The following is a 14,801-nucleotide window of genomic DNA, read 5'->3' as shown; positions in this document are numbered from 1 at the left end:
TAGACGAAAAAACGACCATGTATATTATAGAAAGGCGTTTTAACTAAAAAAAAACAAAAAACGACCGTGTATAGTAAGGTGTTTTTAGCCGAAAAAAAACAACCATGTATAGTAAGGCGTTTTTAGCCGAAAAAAAACGACCATGTTGGTAAAGCATTTTTAGCCCCAAAAAAACGACCATGTATAGTAAGGAATTTTTAGCCCCAAAAAACGACCATGTATAGTAAGGCATTTTTAGCCCAAAAAAAAACGACCATGTATAGAAAGGTGTTTTGAGCCGAAAAAAACGATCATGTAAAGTAAGGTGTTTTAACTTAAAAAAAAAAAACGACCATGTATAGTAAGGTGTTTTTAGCCGAAAAAAACGACCATGTATAGTAAGGCGTTTTTGGACGAAATTTTTAGCCGAAAAAAACGACCATGTATAGTAAGGCGTTTTTAGCCGAAAAAAACGACCATGTATAGTCAGACGTTTTTGACCGAAAAAAACGACCATGTATAGTAAGGCAAATTTGGACGAAATTTTTAGCCGAAAAAAACGACCATGTAGAGTAAGGCGTTTTTAGCCGAAAAAAAAAACGACCATGTATAGTAAGGCGTTTTTAGCCGAAAAAAACGACCATGTATATTAAGGCGTTTTTAGCCGAAAAAAACGACCAAGTATAGTAACGCGTTTTTAGCCGAAAAAAATGACCATATATAGTAAAGCGTTTTTAGTTGAAAAAAACGACCATGTATGGTAAGGCGTTTTTGGCCGGAAAAAAAAACGACCATGTATAGAAAGGCGTTTTTAGCCGAAAAAAACCACCATGTATAGTAAGGCGTTTTTAGCCGAAAAAAACCACCATGTATAGTAAGGCGTTTTTAGCCGAATAAAACGACCATGTATATCGAAAAGGCATTTTTGGCCGAAAAAAAAACGACCATGTATAAGTAAGGCGTTTTTAGCCGAAAAAAACCCCGGTGCAAATGGTTTTCTTGATTGGCTCTCAGCCGGGTGATGGTGCCCCCTCCCCTCTGCCGATGGCCCGAAGACTGCCGGGGGAGACTCCAGCACACCCCCCCGACCCTTGTGAGGACAAGGGGATGAGAAAATGGATGGGAGGGTGGACGGACAACACCCATGCCAGCAAGAAGAGAACACGCAAGCGCAACAGGCCGGAGCTGGATTTGAACCCTGAACTTCTGCGTTCCCACTCCAATGCACTAACCAGTGGGCCACGGAGCCAGCCCAGCGTCACCTCTCAAATGTATAAATCATAGCATAAAACATTTTATTTTTTTTTTTTTTTAATAAAAAAAAATAAAATATCAACACAACACATTAAAGGTCATGACACTCTTAATTCTCTCTGCGTTGTCATTTCTTGCTCTTGGCTTCGATCTTCTCCACCAGTTCCTGTCGGAGAAAGGGATATGTCATCTGAACCTTCTCAATCACAACAGGACATTTCTACCAATTCAAGTGGAAGGGTTGTTGTCATTGGGTACCAAATTTTGGCACCCAATGACAACAACCCTTGAATTGGTAGAAATGTCCTTTTGTGACTGAAATGTCATCAGCCATCTAAGTCACAACAGGACATTTGCGTTTTTGGCCCAAAAAAACGACCATGTATAGAAAGGTGTTCTTAGGTAAAAAAAAAAAAAAAAATGACCGTGTATTTTTAGCATTTTTAGCTGAATAAAATGACCATGGATAGTAAGTCGTTTTTAGCCGAAAAAACAACGACCATGTATAGTAAGGCGTTTTTAGCCGAAAAAAAACACCATGTATGGCACGGCGTTTTTGGCCCAAAAAAACGACCATGTATAGGAAAGCGTTTTGAGCCGAAAAAAACGACCATGTATAGTAAGGCATTTTTGGCCGAAAAAAAACGACCATGTATAGTAAGGAATTTTTGGCGGAAAAAAACGACCATAGTAAGGCGTTTTTAGCACAAAAAACGACCATGTATTGTAAGGGGTTTTTAGCCCAAAAAAAACGACCATGTATAGTAAGGCATTTTTAGCCGAAAAAAAAAGACCATGTATAGTAAGGCGTTTTTTAGCCGAAAAAGAAGACCATGTATGGTAAGGCATTTTTTAGACGAAAAAAACGACCACGGCGTTTTTTAGACGAAAAAAACGACCATGTATAGTAAGGCATTTTTTGCCGAAAAAAAACAACCACATATAGTAAGGCAATTTTAGCCCCAAAAAAACGACCATGTATATATAGTAAGGCGTTTTTAGCTGAAAAAAAAAAGACCGAAAAAAACGACCATGTATTGTAAGGCATTTTTGGACGACATTTTTAGCCGAAAAAAAACGACCATGTATAGTAAGGCGTTTTTGGACGAAATTTTTAGCCGAAAAAAACGACCATGTATAGTAAGGCGTTTTTAGCCGAAAAAAACGACCATGTATAGTCAGACGTTTTTAGCCGAAAAAAACGACCATGTATAGTAAGGCAAATTTGGACGAAATTTTTAGCCGAAAAAAACGACCATGTAGAGTAAGGCGTTTTTAGCCGAAAAAAAAACGACCATGTATAGTAAGGCGCTTTTGGACGAAATTTTTAGCCGAAAAAAACGACCATGTATAGAAAGGTGTTTTTAGCCGAAAAAAACGACCATGTATATTAAGGCGTTTTTAGCCGAACAAAAATGACCAAGTATAGTAACGCGTTTTTAGCCGAAAAAAATTACCATGTGTAGTAAGGCGTTTTTAGCCTAAAAAACACATACCATGTATAGTAAGGCGTTTTTAGCCGAAAAAAACGACCATGTTATAGTAAGGCGTTTTTGGAGGAATTTTTTTGCGGAAAAAAACGACCATGTATAGTAAGGCGTTTTTGGACGAAATTTTTAGCCGAAAAAAACGACCATGTATATAGTAAGACGTTTTTCGACTAAATTTTTAGCCGCAAAAAACCGACCATGTATAGTACGGCGTTTTTGGATGAAATTTTTAGCCGAAAAAAACGACCATGTATAGTAAGGCGTTTTTGACCGAAAAAAACGACCATGTATAGGAAGGCGTTTTTGGACGAAATTTTTAGCCGAAAAAAACGACCATGTAAGGAAGGCGTTTTTGGACGAAATTTTTAGCCGAAAAAAACGACCATGTATAGTAAGGCGTTTTTAGCCGAAAAAAAATGACCATGTATAGTAAGGCGTTTTTAGCCGAAAAAAAACGACCATGTATAGGAAGGCGTTTTTGGACGAAATTTTTAGCCGAAAAAAACCGACCATGTATATATAATTAGGCGTTTTTAGCCGAAAAAAACGACCATGTATAGTAAGGCGTTTATGACCGAAAAAAACGACCATGTATATATAGTAAGGCGTTTTTGACCGAAAAAAATGACCATGTATAGGAAGGCATTTTTGGACGAAATTTTTAGCCGAAAAAAACGAGCATGTATAGTAAGGCGTTTTTAGCTGAAAAAAAAAACGACCATGTATAGGAAGGCGTTTTTAGCCGAAAAAAATGACCATGTATAGTAAGCCGTTTTTTGGACGAAATTTTTTGCCGAAAAAAACGACCATGTATAGTAAGGCATTTTTAGCCGAAAAAAACGACCATGTATATATAGTAAGGCGTTTTTGACAGAAAAAAACGACCATGTATAGTAAGGCATTTTTGGACATTTTTAGCCTAAAAAAACAAGCATCTATAGTTAGGTGTTTTAGCTGAAAAAAACGACCATGTAAAGGAAGGCGTTTTTGACCGAAAAAAACGACCACGTATAGTAAGGCGTTTTTGACCGAAAAAAACGACCATGTATAGGAAGGCGTTTTTGGACGAAATTTTTAGCCGAAAAAAAAACGACCATGTATAGTAAGGCGTTTTTAGCCGAAAAAAAACGACCATGTATAGGAAGGCGTTTTTGGACGAAATTTTTAGCCGAAAAAAAAACGACCATGTATAGTAAGGCGTTTTTAGCCGAAAAAAAAGACCATGTATGGTAAGGCGATTTTGGACGAAATTTATAGCCGAAAAAAACGACCATGTATATATAATAAGGCGTTTTTAGCCGAAAAAAACGACCATGTATAGTAAGGCGTTCATGACCGAAAAAAAACGACCATGTATATAGTAAGGCGTTTTTAGCTGAAAAAAAAACGACCATGTATAGGAAGGCGTTTTTAGCCGAAAAAAACGACCATGTATAGTAAACCGTTTTTTGGACGAAATTTTTTGCCGAAAAAAACGACCATGTATAGTACGGCGTTTTTGGACGAAATTTTTAGCCGAAAAAAACGACCATGTATAGTAAGGCATTTTTAGCCGAAAAAAACGACCATGTATAGTAAGGCGTTTTTGACCGAAAAAAACGACCATGTATAGGAAGGCGTTTTTGGACGAAAATTTTAGCCGAAAAAAACGACCATGTAAGGAAGGCGTTTTTGGACGAAATTTTTAGCCGAAAAAAACGACCATGTATAGGAAGGCGTTTTTGGACGAAATTTTTAGCCGAAAAAAACGACCATGTATAGTAAGGCGTTTTTAGCCGAAAAAAAGGACCATGTCTGGTAAGGCGATTTTGGACGAAATTTATAGCCGAAAAAAACGACCATGTATATATAGTAAGGCGTTTTTAGCCGAAAAAAACGACCATGTATAGTAAGGCGTTTTTGACCGAAAAAAACGACCATGTATAGTAAGGCGTTTTTGACCGAAAAAAACAACCATGTATAGTAAGGCATTTTTGGACGACATTTTTAGCCGAAAAAAACGACCATGTATAGTAAGCCGTTTTTAGCTGAAAAAAACGACCATGTATAGGAAGGCGTTTTTGACCGAAAAAAACGACCATATATAGTAAGGCGTTTTTGGACGAAATTTTTAGCCGAAAAAAATAGACCATGTATAGTTAGACATTTTTGGCCGAAAAAAAACGACCATGTATAGTAAGGCATTTTTAGCCCCCAAAAAAACGACAATGTATAGTAAGGCATTTTTAGCCCCAAAAAAACGACCATGTATATATAGTAAGGCATTTTTGGCCGAAAAAAAAACGACCATGTATATATAGTAAGGTGTTTTTAGCCCAAAAAAACGACCATGTATACTGTATAGTAAGGCACTTTTAGCCCAAAAAAACGACCATGTATAGTAAGGCATTTTTAGCCCCAAAAAACGACCATGTGTAGTAAGGCATTTTTTTTTGACTTACTGTCGGCTAAAAACGGCATGGTCATTTTTTTTCGGTTAAAAACGCCTTTATATACATGGTCGTTTTTTTTCGGCTTATTATCGGCTAAAAATGCCTTCGTATAAATGGTGGTTTTTTTGGGCTCAAAACGCCTTACTATACATGCTCGTTTTTTTCGGACAAAAATGCCTTTCTATACATGGTCGTTTTTTTCGGACAAAAATGCCTTTCTATACATGGTCGTTTTTTACGCTAAAAATTCCTTACTATACATGGTCGTTTTTTTGGGGCTAAAAACGCCTTACTATACATGGTCGGGGTTTTTTTGGGCTAAAAACGCCTTACTTCACATGGTCCCTGGGACTCGCTGCCGGTAAACTGTAAAATTATCACTGCAGAGATGACCGCTTTTTCTGCACTCAGTGATTGACTTCTATGCAAAGTCATTTCTCAACTTGTTTTCCGTGCCATGTCATGCCTGTTGAGTGTTGATTTACTTCATATTAAGAAACTACTGCACTAAAACATTCATTCATAAATGTATAGCATATGCTTTTATTTATTTTTTCTCAGTATAAATAACACGTAGCCTGACTGTTCTACTCTTTGAATAAAAACACTTCATTCAAGCGTTAGGAAGTGCAAGGGGTTATGATGGAGGGGTGTTGCAAATCATGAAGACCTGCCAAGTGGTATGATAGCATTGTTTTATACATGTCCTCGGCTAGGCCTCAGCTTCAAAATCAGTCCTTGGTCCTTGGCCTTGGAGGCAAATCCTTGGTCCTTGGCCTTGGCCTCGGAAAATGTTTCAAGTCCTTGGCCTTGGCCTCGGAGTCAAGTCCTTGGTTTTGGCCTTGGCCTCGGGTTGCCGGTCCTTGGACACAACACTGAAATTTGGACATGGAGATTTTGTGCTTTCATCAAGAGGAGAATTTAAATTTTTTTCAGACTCAAGGAATTCGGATATACAATTTACATTTAATGGGAAAAAAAAACTTACAGCTACATGCTTTTCATTTGGACAAAGCGCACTCAGGTTGGAAATACGTGCTCCAAAATATCTGGAAATATCGGTACTTCTATTTACTCATGACAAAAAGTCAGGAAATGTAAAAATACAATTTAGAGATATACTGTTGAGGTTTTTCAGTGAGGAAAATCTCACCAAATATGGCCGTACATGCTTCCAATTGGGAACCAAACCTCAAATTTGAAGATGCATTCTTTTCATTCGAGGGAATGCGCACATTTTGGTGATAGGTGCTTTAGATTGGGGATAAAATCTCACCAAATTTAGAGATTCCATTCATTGGGAATAATTTTCCCGAAAGCCTTTTTTTGTTCTCTTCTTGGACAAGCGGTAATTATGACTGTACAAATGACTTCACTCACAACATATTTATAAGACAAACGATGACCCTGATTGAATCATTGCTCATGTTGATATATTGCAGGACGTTGTCATTTGCTCTAATGATGATAAATGTTCAGTTGGTGTTTCACTGAGGAGGAGATCCTCAGTTTAATATGTGTGTGTGTGTGTGCGTGTGTGAGAGAGAGAAAGTGTGTGTGGAAAAGGGTGGGGGGGGGCGGATGGGTTTCACAATAACGTGTTCTCAGAGGAAGTTTGTACACTCACGATACAAATTGGACTTCCAGTGCAAAGACAGCCAGTTGGGTCCACAAGCACGACTTTTTTTTCTGGAGACGATGTGAACATTTTGGATTTTCGGCATTGAAGATGTGCCGTTTTCATTCCCTGCTGTGGATTCTATGCGCCGCGCCGGTAGGCAGCATTTTCCAGGGGGCTTGTCCGAAAAAAGGTACATTTCCACCAAGCGTTTTGTTCTCTTATTAAGCAAGGAATTTTAAGTCGAACGAGTGAAAGGATTTAACCTTCGAATATACTGAATAAAATACATACCGTCGAGGTCGGTTGTTCGTAGGGTACCGTATGAGAATGAATGTGAGCATAGTTTGATATTTTCTTCTTCTGGTCGAGAGGTTCGTGAGAAAAAAACCCCCCAAAAAAACGGGGTATTTTTCATTTATCTTTATTGTAAGTTAAGGGGTTCGTTGTTTTTCAGTGGATGGCTCTTCTTTACGAATGACAGATGGAGAGGTGGAATCCTTCAATGCAGTTTAATAAAAGGAGGGTAAAAAAAAAAACGTCTGCACCGCAGCACGTCCGAGAACACAACCCTCGTAACTAAAATCACTTCCTGCTTCTCTTACTTTAACAGCCAATCAGAACCTATCAACATAAAAAAAACGCCGAAGCAATTATTAAACAACAGAATATAATTTAGGTATGCTTAACATGAAATAATATGATGCTCAAACATAAAATGATAATTAATAATATAACATAAGCTTACATTATTAAACTGCAAATGACAAGTGGAAGGCAATTGAGTTATGATTTCGAACAATTTCTTTTGCATTTGTCTCCCGTTAATTTTTTTTAGCCAGTCCAGCTGTTGTGTGTTTACCCTTCAAAAATGGCTAAAGGTCATTTCGTGTCAACGTCTATCTCTCTTTCTCTCTCTCTCTCCCCACAAACTCTCCAATGTGAACTTACAAGGGGTCGAGGTCGTTGGTTATTCAAATAAGAGAGAGTGCATTAGGAATATGGTGCACTGAAGCAAGAAATTGAGAATTTAAAGAGGAAGTACACATATTTGGTCATCCTCGTGTGGAGGGGAACAAAATATGTCCAGAAACTAGATCAACTTATGTAATGGTGTTTCCGCAATGTGCGCTTAACATATCCAAACCTTAAATCTGTCAATCCTGGCCCAGATTTACTCTAAACCCAACCTAAACCTAGTTGTAACCTAATCCTAATTTTCAGACCACCCCGATGCTACACTTAACGGTAATTTACGCCAAACGGTATGTTTGGTGCGAGCAACACCAAAGGAACACCATGGCGGTGGTTAAATTGGGGCCTTTGCCAATGCGGAGGAAATTATGAACAGTTCCATGGAACATCCGTAGCTATTCGGGAGTTCTTGAGCCTTACAAACTCAGTGGACAAACAAATGACAGACATGGCAATATAGTTTTTCCTCAGTATGTGGCCTTGTAAAGTTTGCGCTGCACCAATTCGTATAAATTAAAACAATATTCTTTGCATACAGTCTAAAAATAAACAATAATTTCTACCATTGCCTTGCTTGTTCTCCCGTCAGAGGCTCCTCCCGGAGTGTTGGTGGTGTCCCCTGGAAGCAGTTTAGTTCTGTCCTGTGATGGCGATGTGAGGGTGAATGGAGCAAAAGTCAAAACGGACGCTTCTCCTGAGACACACACCAGCAACGGAGATTTCAGAAAAAAGGATTTGAACGCAACGAAGGAAAGAATTCACGAGGAAGGAGTCCAGCGTGGTGGACAAACATCGTTATCGTTATCATCATCCTTTCCCACACATCAAGTGACCCGGGCGACCGTGACACCTCTGGAGGGCGGAAACGCAAACGGCAACAGGGGGACGAGGGTCGTCAAAGGGAAGTCCAAATGGAAGTGGAACGGGAAGACAGTGGGGAGAGGACACTGGGAGTTGGACAGCTTCGCGTTGGGAAGAAGTGGGACGCAGCTGTACGTGACTTCGATGCGGCTGAGGGATTCTGGGAATTACACTTGTCAGTACAGAGGTCGAGTGATGTTCTCCTTGAAGGTCATTGTGGCAGGTGAGTTAACATGGTGTTGAACGAATTTGTGTAGGGGGGGGGGGGGTTCTGTGATTGCGACACCCATATAAATTCCGTTCGTCATAATATACAGCGGCGGCTTGATTATCAAAGTTTTTCATGTTATGAGCAGTTTGGTCATGATTTTTTATTTATTTTTTTTGCTTTTTGGCGTGACCCAAAATTCTAATGATCTCATGACGCTGCTGAGTGAAGTGAAAATAAACAAAAAGGATCAAATAAGATACTGTTTACTGAACAGGACAAACAGTCCAACAAAATGTGAACACTCGTAAGCAGCTGACCACAACTCACGCCCAGACACTCACAAGTACAACAACCAACTTCAGCTCTTAGATTAGTTTTGTCCTTTACATTCTCTTTGTTGTGTCTTACTGTTTTTGACTGTGCACTTTTTTTTTTCCCAAAAACAACACGCAAAAAAAAAAAAAGGTGTTTTTTGGGGAACGCATTAATGACATTTCAATTCATTCCAGTTCGAAACAGCGATTTGATATATTGTAGTATTAACCCCCATGTTTGAGTTGAACTGAGGTCTCCTGCAACCACACCTCATGCGCATGCCAGAAACCGGCACTGCCTGCACGTCACGCTGATGATTCAAAATTGCTGACGTGGCCAAGAATCCTGTTCAGGCTCGTTTGCACGATCTGCAAGAATATCATTTATTGCAGTTTAACATGTGGCACAAAAGATCTTCCCTGCGCAATGCCTTTGGGAGATGAATTACGACATTTATCATGATGTCCGTTAGCCTGAAATATGGCCGCATGATGTCATGCTTTCATGAAGTAATTGGAGGGTTCATGTGCTGTAGATCCTCCAGAGGTTCCCAGACTGTCCTGTTCCAAAAAGTCACCCAGCAGTAAGATCCGCTGTGATTGGACGCCTCGGAAGCCATTGCCGTTACGTCCAAACTGCTCTCTCTTCATCAATAAAAGGTAAGAGTAGGAGCCGCCGTTAAAGCTTAACGCGAGTCGAACGTGACCGCCAGCGTGCGGACGTTGGGCTCCGCACTGGTGTCGCCGCTTTAGTGTGCCTCGTTATTGGGGTGTGCAAAAGCTCTGCAGCGCCGGTGTTTTGGAGCCATTGGGTGTTTGAAGCAAATTTTTTTTTTTTTACTAATTTACGGATTGTGTGGGCATAAGAAAGACTCTGGACAATTTCCACAGGATTTGAAAGTGGGAAGAAAGGCTTGATTTTCACAATTTCAAAGCGGTATTGTAAAAAGGAAGTGTTTTTTTTTTTAATCGTTCCGATTTGGCTGGGATGTTCATAACACTCTTCACTTTGCTGTGTTTGCCAAGACTTGAACGACAAAGACGGCAATGAAGTTATTTTGCAAATGTTGATTTCCTCCAAGTATAAACGAGCTTCTCCTTTGTCTTGTTCTGGCTCAGGCCCAGTGACAGATTCCAGCGTGTTCAGTGCTCCTTCTCCTCCCAGCGGTCCCGCTGCTGGTGCGTTCTGGAGCACAACGACGACGAGCTCAGGACACGTCACATGGCCTACTTGTGTGTCACAAATGTGGCGGGAAACACCACCAGTGCCATTTTGTCCTTTAGCCCTTTGGACATTTGTAAGTCCACACCCTTCTCACCAGCTCACTGCAGAACGTTTTGGGCTGGGGGTTTGAAAGTGAATTCTATTCTCCTCTAGTGAAGCCTGACCCTCCGTCAGCTGTGTCAGTCCAACAGGAAGTGGGACACCAAACCAGGATGAGAGTGAACTGGACTTTCCCTTCTTCCTGGAAGTCGCAAGATAGCTATTATGAGCTTAAGTATGAAATCCAATACCAGCCCGTCGACTCGTCGCCCTCGAGTGTGCAGGTACACAACAACAACAACAATGACAACCACTACCGTATTTTCCACACTAAAAGGCTCACTGGATTATGAGGCGCACCTTCAATGAATGGCCTATTTTGTCTTTTTTTTTCATACATTGGGCGCACCGCATTATAAGACGCAATCTACAATGCATCCACTAGATGGAGCTACGCGCAACAGAACGATCAGATGTCACACAGTTCACTTAACCAACAGCAAGTTGTAACATTGACTCGTTAACGTTGAACTCTCTTGCCGCTGCTCTATTTCTGTGTTCAACTGCGTAACCGATCGCCTGAAGTTTGAACTCTGCGTTGTAAGCACGCCTCTCGCGAGGGGCCATTTTGGGGTCGACATATTCCCGTAATAACCATCGCATCGGATTTTAAGGCGCGCTGTGAGCTTTTAAGAAAATGGAAGGCTTTTAGGTGTGCCTTTTAGTGCGGAAAATAAGGTACATCTCGTAAACCTTAAAAAAAATAAATAAATAAAATCAACCCGGTGTCAGAAGTGGGAATATTAACGTTGAGCTCATTTCCAACAATTCCTGTGTGTGCGTGTGTGTTAGCTGAAGCTAATCAAGGGCCGCCGCTCGTTCACGATCACCGACGCGATTCCAGGCGTGGAGTACACGATCCAGCTCAGAACTCGGGAGGAATTCGATGGACTCTGGAGTGACTGGAGCGCACCCGTCTATGGAAGCAGCTGGATTGGTAAATTACAAAAATTAAGTTTTTTTTTTTTTTAAATGTACGAAAATCTACACGGAAGCATCTTATTGAATGGCAAAACATCCAAATGGATGTGTGGTTAGGATTTTGGCGTCCTCTCAGAATCCAGCACATTGTGTTCTACAAGCGTTGGCGCTTGCGTTTCCTTCCTACATGTTGGAGTTTTCCGAAGAGCATTCCAAAGAAAGTAGAGTTGTAAACATGTCTCAGCACACCTACTTTGACTCCTAATTGCTCCTCTTCCTCTCTTTGTTTCTCTGAAATATGTTTTTAAAAAAACAAACATTTTAAATGTAAACCACCCTCTCTGCCTTTGCAAGGGTAATTATTTTCTAATCCAGTTACTATACTTGCATATATAATTACTTTTGTATATTTTCAGCCATGATTATTGTGCTCGTGTGTGATCAAAAATTCGATTTTGTGGATATTTGATATTGTGATTCGTTTATTTTCATAGTTAAATAAAAAATACATACTGCATGATGCAAATTCATGAAACATAATCCAAGTCTAATTGCTGTCCGTCTCCATTTTCTGTACCGCTTATCCTTACTAGGGTATTGAACTGTTTTTTTTTCTTCTGTTGCGATATTCAAATTTGTTCGTAAACACTAAACTCAAATCATTTAAAAAAACAACAACATTTTAATGATATTTTCCAATCTTCATGTTTCATTTCAGACTCCAGGACAGAAGAGCCAATTGCATTGCTGACTGAAGAAGAACTGATGAACGTCACGGTAAACAAGTTGGTTTGATTGGGAACTGATTCCTGACAGGAGGTTTTTTTTTTAAATTAATGACGACAGAAAAACACATTCTAAAAAGTTTCATATCAATGGGATACACTTTTAAAGATTCACAAGTCTGTACTGTGGCCTCAGTGTAAAAAAAAAATAATGATAAGTCTACAGAATAATATGTATTAAACCCAAACAATCAAAACCAGTCCTATATGACTCTTGAATTTTCTGAAGCTAAAATTGAAATTGGAAAAATGACGATTTTTTGTTTTTTTTCGTTTTTTTGTGTGAAAAACTGTTTTTTGTTTTGTTTTGTTTTTTATAACCAATTGACAATGGAGGAAGAGAAAGAGAAAGAAAGAGAATTGCAAAATCCCCCTTTTAACTTCTTTTTTTTTTTTGGTGACTTTCTTTCATCTTGTAGTTTCCCGAGTATGAAGGTTCCGGCACGGACGATCCATCTGAAGGCGAGTCAGCCTTGCAGGCATTCTTCAGGTCACTGAGTGTGAGACGCAGGAAGACGAGTGTTGATGTTGAAAAGTTCCTTCTGGTTAGAACAAGTAGTTAAGCCACAAAAGCACGAGGGGCGCTCAGGAAACATGGCTCAACCTTCCTTTTTGCATACACCGCACACCCTAAAATGTACTTTTGGTGGTCATGACTCTTGTGTCTTTGCAGCACTTCCCGAAGCCAGCGTCAGCCCCACAATAGTGTCGCGTCATATCGCGTGGATCTCCTGTTTGTTTGCCATCCTCGCCATGATTTTGTCCGCCTACTTGTTCAGGTAAATCTCAAATGACAGCGTGGGGATACGTTACAGACCGAACCGCGATTGGTGAAAATGTGTGCTTTCAAGACAATTGTGCTTGCCTGAAGCTTCATTTGACACGTCCAGCTGAGATTGACTGTAAAATTGATACAAAACCCCCCCCCCAGAAAAAATTCAAACTTTGTGAGCTCTAATTTGTCAGAGAGCGCATCTGCCCCATGGCCCAAATTCAGATTTTTGTACCACAGTGCCTATTGGTCTCTTCTACTTGCTCATAATTGCACTGCATCTCTGTCAGTAGAATTCATTCCTGCTACTACACTTCGTACAAATTTGTAATATCACGGTAGCACAAAAAATAAAATCAATCATGATGTAACGGCACACCACTGAACAAACTTGTCATTTTTACCCCACTTGTTCCACTACAGACACAAAGAAAAATTCTTTGCCAAAGTGCACAGTCTGAGTTTCAGGAGCCAAAACAAAGGACCCGCCCAGCCCAAACCGGCCGCCCCAATAGCGCCAGAAAGTCGAGCTTTGGTGACCTTGAACCCCCCGTGTCCAAAGGAAGAGCCGCCCGTGGCCGAGGAGGAAGACGAGGCGGTCGAAAATGATGCCGAGACGGCAAGGACAGAAGCAACTCACTTCAACAATACAACCTATTTCTTCACCCAGAGCGAGTGACAACAGAAAATGAACTATGAATGTTTATAACAACACCAGCAAAAGCTTGTACAGTATATGAGGTGTAACAATTTAGAAGGGAGACTGTTGGCCATGAATCCAATTGCTTATGTCCCACGAATGGGGAACTTCTGGCCACTATTCTGCTGTAATATTTATTGTTTATTCCTTTTACTCTGTGCTACTTTTTCAAGCTTTTTACGTAACGCACACACACAAAAACACACAAACAACGAAAATGCATACACCCTGCACACACAAAAAAAACACAGGGAAGGAAAAATGAATGATTCAATCTTTTTCGGCCTTTTTACTTTATACAGTGTCAAGCATACAGCCTTTAAGCTACCGTGTATTTAATATACACCGCCATATTGAATCGTTAATCGATGGACTTTGTACCAAATGCTCTGTGTATAGTTCAATCAGTACTGTGTGTTTGTCAAATATTTTTTTTCTAAAGTTTGTAAAATATCAGAGATTCATGGAATTTATGCACTGTGAAAATGGAAATATAAAGATTTATCTATATTAAGGTACTTTTTGTCTTTTTTTTTTCCCCAAAACAAGGATTTCCTACACTGTGAGTTTGTAATTTAACAAAGCAGTGCTATTGGCCAAATGAGGTAACAAAAATATGATGTCAATATTATTTAAATCTCTGGAAAGAAATTTTGAGATTGTTACAACATGATCAGTTTCTCAGAGTTTGTTATTCATAGGAATACATTGAATGTGCTTGCGAGATTTTATCACAGGTTGTACTTTTTGGCCATAATTATCTATTCGCTCCTCTCCAAAGGTTGTTTCTAGTCAACTGCAACCAGGGCCTTTGACAAGGTGGAGGGATTTATAGTAAAAGTCAGAAATAGTAGTTCGTCTTAGCGCAAAACTTTCAGGCTTCTGCTAGAAAACAAGACAAATGTTCAAGAAACACCTCGTATTTTGTATTTTAAATACCGTATATAAAGCACTGAGTGAAACCTCTCTGTAAGAACTCTGATGTATGATATAAAATGAGATTTATTTTTTTTACACTAGTACAAAAAGAAAATGTTTCTGACTTTTTATTTTATAATCCAGTGGTTCTCAAACTTTTGAAGCCAAGACCATTGTTCGGACTAGTGAGTGTAATTACCGTAACAATAATAATTTAAAAAAATAGTTAAAAATGTAACGATTTAAA

At 39.5% G+C, this 14,801-nt stretch overlaps 1 protein-coding gene across 2 annotated transcripts; it reads left to right on the top strand.

Annotated features, from left to right (window-relative positions):
• Window positions 1–6,775: 6,775 nt before the first annotated feature.
• il6r (interleukin 6 receptor) lies at window positions 6,776–14,146 on the top strand. Of its 2 annotated transcripts, none has more exons than XM_086112710.1 (10): window positions 6,776–6,966; window positions 8,338–8,832; window positions 9,671–9,794; window positions 10,254–10,432; window positions 10,513–10,682; window positions 11,251–11,395; window positions 12,098–12,156; window positions 12,584–12,654; window positions 12,838–12,943; window positions 13,360–14,146. In XM_086112710.1, the coding sequence occupies exons 1-10, from the start codon at window positions 6,885–6,887 to the stop codon at window positions 13,543–13,545; spliced, it is 1,617 nt and encodes a 538-aa protein (XP_085968836.1). In that variant the 5' UTR covers window positions 6,776–6,884; the 3' UTR covers window positions 13,546–14,146. The 2 variants fall into 2 exon arrangements, with proteins under 2 accessions (XP_085968836.1, XP_085968837.1); XM_086112711.1 differs by having other exon boundaries at window positions 6,777–6,966; window positions 12,584–12,626.
• Window positions 14,147–14,801: the final 655 nt, after the last annotated feature.

This window comes from Hippocampus guttulatus, chromosome 6 (genome assembly GCF_054856545.1).
Source record: "Hippocampus guttulatus isolate MCC_2025c chromosome 6, RoL_Hgut_1.0, whole genome shotgun sequence".
Taxonomy (NCBI): Eukaryota; Metazoa; Chordata; class Actinopteri; order Syngnathiformes; family Syngnathidae; genus Hippocampus; species Hippocampus guttulatus.
This window is presented reverse-complemented; position numbering and strand designations above follow the sequence as displayed.